We start from the raw sequence: 9,907 nt of genomic DNA, 5'->3' as shown, positions 1-9,907 counted from the left end.
AAAGCCGGAGGAGTAAGAGGAGTCGCGGTGAGGAGACAAGACGGAGGAGTCAGAGGAGTCACTGTGAGGAGTCTTCGTGAGGAGACAAGACGGAGGAGTCAAAGGAGTCGCGGTGAGGAGACAAGACGGAGGAGTCAGAGGAGTCACTGTGAGGAGTCTTCGTGAGGAGACAAGACGGAGGAGTCAAAGGAGTCGCGGTGAGGAGACAAGACGGAGGAGTCAGAGGAGTCACTGTGAGGAGTCTTCGTGAGGAGACAAGACGGAGGAGTCAAAGGAGTCGCGGTGAGGAGACAAGACGGAGGAGTCAGAGGAGTCACGGTGAGGAGTCTTCGTGAGGAGACAAGACGGAGGAGTCAGAGGAGTCACGGTGAGGAGTCTTCGTGAGGAGACAAGACGGAGGAGTCAGAGGAGTCACGGTGAGGAGTCTTCGTGAGGAGACAAGACGGAGGAGTCAGAGGAGTCACTGTGAGGAGTCTTCGTGAGGAGACAAGACGGAGGAGTCAGAGGAGTCACTGTGAGGAGTCTTCGTGAGGAGACAAGACGGAGGAGTCAGAGGAGTCACTGTGAGGAGTCTTCGTGAGGAGACAAGACGGAGGAGTCAGAGGAGTCACTGTGAGGAGTCTTCGTGAGGAGACAAGACGGAGGAGTCAGAGGAGTCACTGTGAGGAGTCTTCGTGAGGAGACAAGACGGAGGAGTCAGAGGAGTCACGGTGAGGAGTCTTCGTGAGGAGACAAGACGGAGGAGTCAAAGGAGTCGCGGTGAGGAGACAAGACGGAGGAGTCGCGGTGAGGAACGAGAGAGGCGTCGATTGTGATGGATTTTAGACCCTTCTTCCGACGGAGAAAACAAGACAAGACGGAGGAGCCGCGCTGAGGACCGAGAGAGTCGTCGTCCGTGGTGGGTTTCGATCCTTCTAATCACGGCAAAGATGGAGGAGCCGTCGAGTGGACCGACAGAATCGTCGTTTCCATCGTCGGTTTCGATCAGTCTCTTCTCGCGGAGAAAACAAGAACAAAACAAGAACGAAAACAAGAAAGAAAGAAATAAAAGAAAAAGAAAAAAAAATACAAATAAATGAGCAGCTGACACGTGTTTTAAAAACCCTTGATATTTTCGGTCACCAAATCAACCCACTAAGGATCGATTATCTAGCATTTATTTGTTTTCCATTTAATTAAATCAACATTAATGCTTAAGGATCTTGTTAAGGACCACAAATATGAAGCGTTAAAGATGGTCTTAGTTAGAGAAAAATATCTCAAGAGCAAGAAGTGCTCTGCAATGTAATAAAAAGTCATAAAGTGACTTAAAGTGTAAGACACTCTGCTTTTTATTTGGTGGCTATTATTAATAGAGTGAACTCAACAGTGAAGACACGTTTAATTAACCATATACTGGTTAAAAATGAAACAAAAGAAGTGTTAGTTACCTCCAAATAATGGAGTTCAAGAAATTAATAAGGTGGGACTTGGGAGATGAAAAAGCTTCGGCCTATTATATGAGAGGAGCAAGCAAAGTACGTACAAATTAGTCCTTAAGCAAAGAAGTTGCCCCCTTGGTTCAGACCCACCTCCCCCAAGCAAAGTAAATATTTCAACAAAACGATCAATCAGATTATCTTGCTATGATGACATAGTGTGCAATGACACCTCAAAAAAACAAAAGTAATCAAGGAGCTAATCAAAACCTATAGGCTTAGCTTCAACAAGTTCTTATGAAGAATATTTATTTTATATTATTCTAAAGGCTTGAGGGAAGTTAGGTCAAACTCAACGACTAATGATTCTCTAACAAGAAAAGGAATGTGAAGAAATGGAGAGAGAGGTCACATAACTCAAAGAAGAACATCGACAACTTGGACAATACTTACAGAACACTGACAATTGGAAACACCAGCAAGCAACAATGTTCGAGTCAGAGGGTTCAATACTTAAAAGTTAAAACACTATCACTTTGAAAGAAACTATAGCAACAGTTTAAAAAAAAAAATTATGAAGCAGAGAAGGGCAAAGCATTTTATGCATTCATTAACTAAAGAAGATAATAAAATAGAGTTTGGCCGTTTCACAAAGAAAATCAAAACATTTGCTTTCGGCTATATTATGATCCATTAGACAGAGAGGTTAGAACTTTATTCAGAAGTTTGCTCCCCAATTGGGATGACCAAGTTGTGATTGCTGATAAGCACCAAGTTGAGAGGGAGGAGAGGGCACAACCCCAACATTACCACCAAGCCCAGGTCCCATGTGGTGTTGATTCGCCATTGCACCAGGTTGTGGGGGATGGAAGAGACCCTGGAACTGCATTTGAGGAGATTGTGCAGAGGCGTTGAAGGATGGATGTGATGTATGGGATGGTAAATAAGCACCATGAGGCGTTTGACCAGCTACGTTGTAATATGGAGGAGACTGAAGGCTTGAAAGATCTCTTGGATTCTGCATCCAAATATCAGAAGTCTCAGCCTGCTGCGTCATATAAAGAAACACAACTCAGAAATACAGAAGGTCAAAAAACTGTGGTTGGGGCAAGAGGAAGTTCCATCTTTGTTAACATTACCTGAGGGTTTTGAACGTAGATATTCCCATCTTTGTATTTCATGCGAGATGGATCTTCAAGACCCATGGCGTTTCCAACTACATTGGGAGTATTAATCTGATACGCACTAGGGTTGTTGTTGTAAGTCCCAAAACCAGTAGGACCACCTGTTGGGACTGGCTTGAATTGCTGGATGCCATACTTGACACCGTTTGAGCCAGGATGAGAACCACCTCCAGGCATCAGAACATAGCTATTTCCATTTGAAGGGTGTGCATACGCTGTTGGGTTACCTGAGTAGCCTGGCATGGGCATCTGGGGAACATAGGAGACGAACTGACGATAAGGCATCAGATTGGGAAAATGTGCAACTTGAACCTGCGGGTACATCTGTTGCATTGACGCCTGCTGTTGTTGTTGCTGCTGCTGCTGCAGCATGGGAATCGTAGATGAAGGGCCATTGTTCACCATTTGAGTACTTAACACCTGCTATATTAGCGAAATAATACCTTGTTAGTTTTTCTTCGTTACTGAAATGAAAGATAAACATGACACATGTAGGGCCCAACTGCTCAAAGAAAAGCCTGATGACAACTTAATGCTGGCACGCCAGCAACATAAATTACCTCTTGCTGAGATGGTAATCCTTGTCCTCGTACGTTTTCATACGGAGAGTCATAACTACCGTGATTACCATATGCCTGCTTGGAAGGACAAGAGAGTAAGTTTTGAATGTATATATATATATGCCTTGGATTTTCTAAAGGTACAAATTGCAGGAAACTTTACAGGAGGTTTTTGCAACTCAGGAGGATCTTGCTGCTCTTCAAACTCTAGAGGAGTATAATGTGGACCGTTCCTACTGAGCAATTGAATTTCCGAGTACTCATCCAAATTGTCAGATCTGTGAGCCTCCTTCTCTTCGGGTAACTGATGCTCAGACGCCACTGGTACACGTGAGTCAGATTCAGAAACTCTGACATGATCATCAAGAATATCGATAGGCTTATCCCCAGGACCATCTGTTACAGTCTCTGGAGGAGAAACTGGCGAACTGCAAACAATATCACTAAAAGTTACTTGAGGAAAGATACAAGGTGATCTTAAACTTTATTCAAAATGTACAAATACAAATAATAACACCAACTTACCTACGATCAGTTTCTCTAAGTTCTTCTAAAGAGCATGATTCCTGGAAAGCAGATTCTGAATTCACTGAAGAACTAAACTCTTGAACAAAGCTACCAAAAGTAAGCTGACATCGGTCAGTCTCTGGGACGCGAATATGATCTGCGATGATGACATTCTGGCTTTCACTGATATGAACATGCGAAAGCTTATCTTGCACCTTAACAGCCTCCGATTCCAAATTTAAGGAAATATCATCCGAACGACAAGCCTGAGACTTTGCAGGTGTTCCAATTACTCCAGGGTTATGTCCAACAGATTTCTGAATTGGTTTAGGCTTCCATTCCTTGTTCTGTGAGACTCCTGCATTAAGAACAGGTTGACCAAGAATATCAGAAGTCATGATAGAATATGGATTGAAAAAGGATTATATAAACCAAAACATCAGCTATACGCAAAATTTATAGTGCCTCCTGAGGCAAAATGGTTAGCAGAATTAATACTTGCATATAAATTACCTTTTGTATGACCACCAACTTGTTGTGTTCTACCATATTGGCTTCCTCTGTTTCCACGCTGCCTGTTCAAAACAGGTCTATTCTTTTCCCCACCGATGGGTAAAACAGACTCTCGTAAAGTAGTTTGACTGACTTGATCAATCTTTGAATTTGGGGAAGATGATCGATGTGCATTTGGAGTCCCAATCTTTCTAATCGAGGACCCTGACAAAGAACCCGTAGATGCAGATGGATCTTTACCAACATTTTCAGAAGGTTTTCCACCAAAGCCTCCACCTCTTACTTCACGTTTAATAGCGCCCACAGGTGATGATCTAGAAACAGGAGATGGTACATGAACTGGATCTATGGAAGACGGATATACACCAATAACTGAATTGGTTGATGGCAGGGTACCACTACGTGCCGTCTGCTTTCCATCAGAGAGTTCTTTTCTGGTTGGATGGTGCAATGGAGCAATTTCAGTATCTCTGAGCCTGACATCTGCTGATGCATTACAATCTTCGGAAAAATCTTGACTCCCAGGAGATCGACGATTGCCAAAACCACCTGTTAAGCTGGCAAACAATGAAAATAAGAGCCACAATCTTTATTTTTCTCATCTGAATTCAGCATAGCTTTTTCTCGAAATTATAAGATAACAAGTTCTCAGTGGGCTTTCTTTCTATTTCCCAAGAAGTAACATGTTTGAGGTAAACTCCCGTGGCATGCCTACCAAGTGAACATACGCATTATTCTCTCCGTCTAGACATACTCCCTTAAAGTAACACTAAAAACAATCATTAAAGGGTATCATGTTTTTGCACATATATAAAAACAAAACAAGGCAAGCCGGCGATAGAACATGGTACGTTAAGAAGAACAGGGTAACGTATAACTGAAGAACATACCCCTTTTGGTTTTGAGAGGCCGTTACTTTGCTAATATTTAATCCAGAAGACTGGTGGGCGGAAGTATGCTTCAACTCTTCACCAACATTTGGATTAGACCTGTTGTCTCTAACAACGCGAAACTCTCTCTTGGATCCTGCACTAACATGAAACAAACCAATTCAGACATACGAAACAGCATTTATAGATGAACATAATCCATACATTACATGAAACTTGGAGGCCTAACGACAATCGCAGAGATTCAAAAAAAAAAAAAAAAAAAAAAAAAAAAAAAAAAAAAAAAAAAAAAAAAAAAAAAAAAAAAAAAAAAAAAAAAATTCAAGACATGCATTACGATCCAGTTTCTTCTATTTTTCCTTGACCAACACATTTTCGTTTTTAATTCACCCGAGGCTAAAGGATTATGGCACAAACATAACGAAAGAAACTGGCAAGTATATTATCATCATGTTGATTTACCAGTAGCAGGATTCCTAGGAAATGCATTTCGTGGAGCAGCGTTCCTAGGAAAGGCATTACGTGGAGCAGGGTTCCCAGGAAACTCATTTTGTTGGGCAGCGTTCCTAGGAAACTCATTTCGTGGAGCAGCGTTCCTAGGAAGTTCATTTCGCGGAGCAGTGTTCCTATGAAAATCATCTCGTGGAGCAGCGTTCCTAGGGAAGACATTCCTACTGTAGCCTCCTCTCCGAGCATTATGCTCAGGCTGTGTAAGAACGTTCACTTCACTGGTAACACTTTCAAGAGGTTTCTTTTCGTCGGCAGGCTCAACCAATACTGCAACCTGATCCAAAGGACATTCCGTATAAAATCAGAGTTCATATAGGACAAAAATGTGCAACACCCTTTCTCACATAGAAGCCAAACCTCCAAACTGAACCCGGAAACTTAAAAGAAGGATCCTAATGATCTCCAGGGTATCAGAAAATAATATGAATGTATAGAAAACTTGACAAAGCTTCCGGGCACTAACGAAATTTCATAATGAGGATGGTTGGAATGTCCACAAAACACAACAAACAAACTTAGCACATGTAGACACCCAATGATACATACTAGTAACACAAACACTATAAACAAAACAACCTAGTCCCCTTCTTCAAATGCAGTGGAAGTGGAAAAAAGAAGATTTGTGAGCTTACCTCTTTCTTCCTGTCTCTTCTTCTCTTCACCTCATGGAACGGATCTGAACAAAAAGAAAAGCCTTTAGCAAACCAAAATGGTAATAGAAACAGTAACACAAGCATTCGAACTCGCCACCAGAATAATATATCGAATTATCAACAAAACTCCGTAAGATAAGATCAAAAACCGAAACTTTTGCATAACCCATCTACAGCATTCTACAAACGTACGCAAAGACCCTAGCTTTCGTCAAAGAGACGAAGAGAGATAAACCTTGATGAATCAGCTTCTGCACAGCCTCGTCGGCGTTCATGTCAGCTTCTTTCAAGGCGGCGTAGATATCGGCGTCGGTGTGATTACCCACGATTTCTCTAATCGACTCAATCAGCTTTCTCTCTTCATCATCCATCGCCCGATTACCGCCGGCTCTGGACCCAGACACCATCACCGATCAAGCCCTAATCGGGATAATCAGAGAACAGAGAAACAAAGGGATCGATATTGAGTAACTAGCGAAAGCGAATTTCGATCGGCGACAGAGTGGAGGTTGTTGCCCGCTACTAGTGATTCGACTCTCTTAAACCCTAAGATCGGAGACGACTGAGACGAAAAAGAAGATAGACAAAATAGCGAAATAGCTTCGAAAAATTCAGTAATTGGAAATTACCATTTTGCCCCTGTATCGAGAATTTGGATATATACAAAAAAAAAAAAGAAAATGGGAAAAATACTAGCTTTTGCTAATTTTCCTTTTCTTTGCTTTTTGCTTTAATTAATTTGTCCGTAGAAAACAATAAACACGTTAAACATCAGAGTAGATGTGCTGCTTAAATTATTTATTGACTCAGCCGACAGAAAAAAAAATTATTTATTGACTCAAATAATGATCGGTCGATATTATATATATAATTAGGGTTTTATTGGCGAGATAGCCAGATTTCAAAGACAAATGAAGAAAGTAACAATGATTTTGACGTAATTCATTGTCAGACTTTTTGGCTTGATTCCACCCGGTTATGCCCTTTACCATAACAGGTTGCCGGTTCATTGTTATAAAGTGAACGACGTGGAGGGTTTGTCTGTCACAGTAATAATCACATATAATAGGGATCGTTGTGCGCAACTGTCTTGATCACGTATGAGAGAGGATATAAATCAAGAGTAGTGACGAATAGATGTGAGGGAGATAGAATCTCTGTTAACATAACGGCGATCTGAAGATGATGACATAAATTCTATTCCGATTGTATTGCTTTCCATACTACGTCATGTACGTGGAATGGTTTATTGTAAGTTCATTTACAATGGAGTGATGGTGTTCTTAATTTTAGAACCGTGATAAGGTGCAAGGTGAAAGCAAAATACGAAATGGTTTACATAAAGTCAAGCCGAGTTCAGTAAAACCGTCCAATTTAGACGACGAAACTTTCCGTTTGACATGAGTCTGATGGAATATAATATATATTATGAACGTAAATACATACATGCGAAGAATCTTCTTTACATTCCACATGAACTACATAAACTAGAATAGGTGTATGCACATGAGCCAAAATAACCACTTACGTATACACTGATGTGTGCGGTTGTGCATAGATGATGACGTATTCCCTGCAGTAATTGGCCACTAATGGATTATATCTATTTCATATAAAGGATTAGGAGGAAGCCACGTAAATAGGTTGAGTTATTAGAAATGTTTTACTGTGCAGAGTTAAACAAGTGGTGTAAATTAGAATGTGTACCAATAAGTGTTGTATTCCATCTAATTACCACTGTAAGTCCATCTGAAGGAATTCAAAAGTAAAAAGGTGAAGAAAGCAAGGATTACCTAATTTGAGGGAACGACCATAGCCATGTTCTTTTGATAAACGTTGCGTCTAGCGTTAGCGTCTCCAAAAGCCATGTAATTTTTGTTGCTTTAAAAGCATGATTGCAGAGACCACTGAAGTCGGTGTTAAATAAACGAGACGCAGCGTCAGATTTCCTATAATATTTGATCGCTTGAAATTCTAGCGTCAATCACGACTCACCGCGGCGACTCCTTTTACTGTTACGGCTACATTTTTTTCTCGTCGTCACTGTCCGCGTTTTTTTTCACGAAGCAGTTGATGTGAATATTTGGAGACACTGACGCTAAATGCAGCGTTTATCAAAAGAACAGGGTTCATGTAATTTGAGGGAACGACCACATACATATGCACTGAATGTTTTATTCCACATGGTCGAAGTAGTATAGGATTATAACTCCATACACAACTCCTAAATATTAAACATTACCACAACTCCTATATACTAACCACAACTCCTATATACTAAACCTTAAACTCCAATCACTAAACCCAAACCCAAATGTAAACTATAATATATAGTTATAATATTTTGAATAAAATTAAAATATGAAATAGTATATACTATTGACCACATACATATGCATCAAATGCTCTATTCCACATGGTTGAAATAGTATAGGATTACGAATTCATTCATAACTCCTAAATATTAAACATTACCCCAACTCCTAAATACTAAACCCTAAATTCCAATCACTAAACCCAAAACCCAAATGTAAACTATAAAATATAGTTATAATATTTTGAATAAAATTAAAATCTGAAATAATATATACTATTGATCACATATATATGCACTGAATGTTCTATTCGATATGGCCGAAGTACTATAAGATTATGGCCCAAATGTAGCTGTGGTTAACGAAATTTGTGTGAAGTTTACACTTATGTGGATCTGGTTAACAAAATGATAAAATTGAGTTTTAAATTCTTAGTTTTGATAGCAACGATACAACAACAAAACATAATTTATGCTTATGCACTATACAATCATATTTATATTCTATGTTCTGCAAATAAAATAGAATACAACAAATAGTAAAGATTATATAATTCATTTCACATGAATGGTCTTTCCATTTTACATACACACGATCTATTCCGCTTATATACACATTGCATCATTACATATAAATGAGAATATATTCACCAGATGGCCCAAATCCAGTTTCGAACAATCTACTGGGCAGCCTAAATCTTTCATTTGTAACCTGAGAAACAAAAGGGAAAGATAAAAATGTTAGGATCCATATAACAAAGTAAATGTAAAATAAATTGTATAGTATAACAATAATGTGGAATGGAAATCATGTAAGACGTAACGATATGCATAGCTCACGATCTTAAACAACACATGGGAATATATACGAAAACCCTATCAACTAATCATGAATCCCTACACGGAAATATGACACTTAATCCAATGTCAACCCTAATCTTGCAGTGACGAACTCAATATTCTAGAAACGAACCCCTCTCCAATCATCACTAAAATCTACACGGAAATATAAACCCTAATACAAGTATAAAAATACGTAAATATTAAATACAAGTATGAATTCATAAGCTAAAAAAAGTGATATTAAACGTTCAAATTTATTTCATTCCAAGTCAAATGGAATATAAACGTCTATATTTTATTCTATTCCAAGTCAAATAGAATATACCTAACAGATCATGTCATTTCCAGGCGGTGATAAAATAGGCATAAGAACAACCGGGGAAACCCAAATCCTAAATCAATTGGCCAACTTCGATCCGGAAAATCAGATCTGAGATGCAATGGTAACGAGGTTGCAGATTTACCAATTATAGTACCCTAATTCCGAAATAGCCCAAATAGAAAAGAAAATAACA

General features: G+C 39.5%; 1 protein-coding gene across 4 annotated transcripts; it reads right to left on the bottom strand.

The window, feature by feature from the left end:
- Window positions 1-1,998: 1,998 nt before the first annotated feature.
- LOC106295422 lies at window positions 1,999-6,818 on the bottom strand. Of its 4 annotated transcripts, none has more exons than XM_013731315.1 (10): window positions 6,471-6,818; window positions 6,215-6,258; window positions 5,535-5,856; window positions 5,073-5,208; window positions 4,183-4,739; window positions 3,688-4,027; window positions 3,326-3,590; window positions 3,163-3,237; window positions 2,558-3,025; window positions 1,999-2,466 (listed from the first exon to the last, which is right to left on the bottom strand). In XM_013731315.1, exons 1-10 carry the CDS (start codon window positions 6,640-6,642, stop codon window positions 2,137-2,139), a joined length of 2,709 nt encoding a protein of 902 aa, XP_013586769.1. In that variant the 5' UTR covers window positions 6,643-6,818; the 3' UTR covers window positions 1,999-2,136. The 4 variants fall into 4 exon arrangements, with proteins under 4 accessions (XP_013586769.1, XP_013586770.1, XP_013586772.1 ...); XM_013731316.1 differs by having other exon boundaries at window positions 1,999-2,463; XM_013731318.1 differs by having other exon boundaries at window positions 1,999-2,436.
- Between the last annotated feature and the right edge of the window lie 3,089 nt (window positions 6,819-9,907).

The sequence above is a fragment of the Brassica oleracea genome, chromosome C5 (assembly GCF_000695525.1).
Source record: "Brassica oleracea var. oleracea cultivar TO1000 chromosome C5, BOL, whole genome shotgun sequence".
NCBI lineage: Eukaryota > Viridiplantae > Streptophyta > Magnoliopsida > Brassicales > Brassicaceae > Brassica > Brassica oleracea.
The sequence above is the reverse complement of the archived record's forward strand: the minus strand, read 5'-3'. Positions and strand labels throughout refer to the sequence as shown.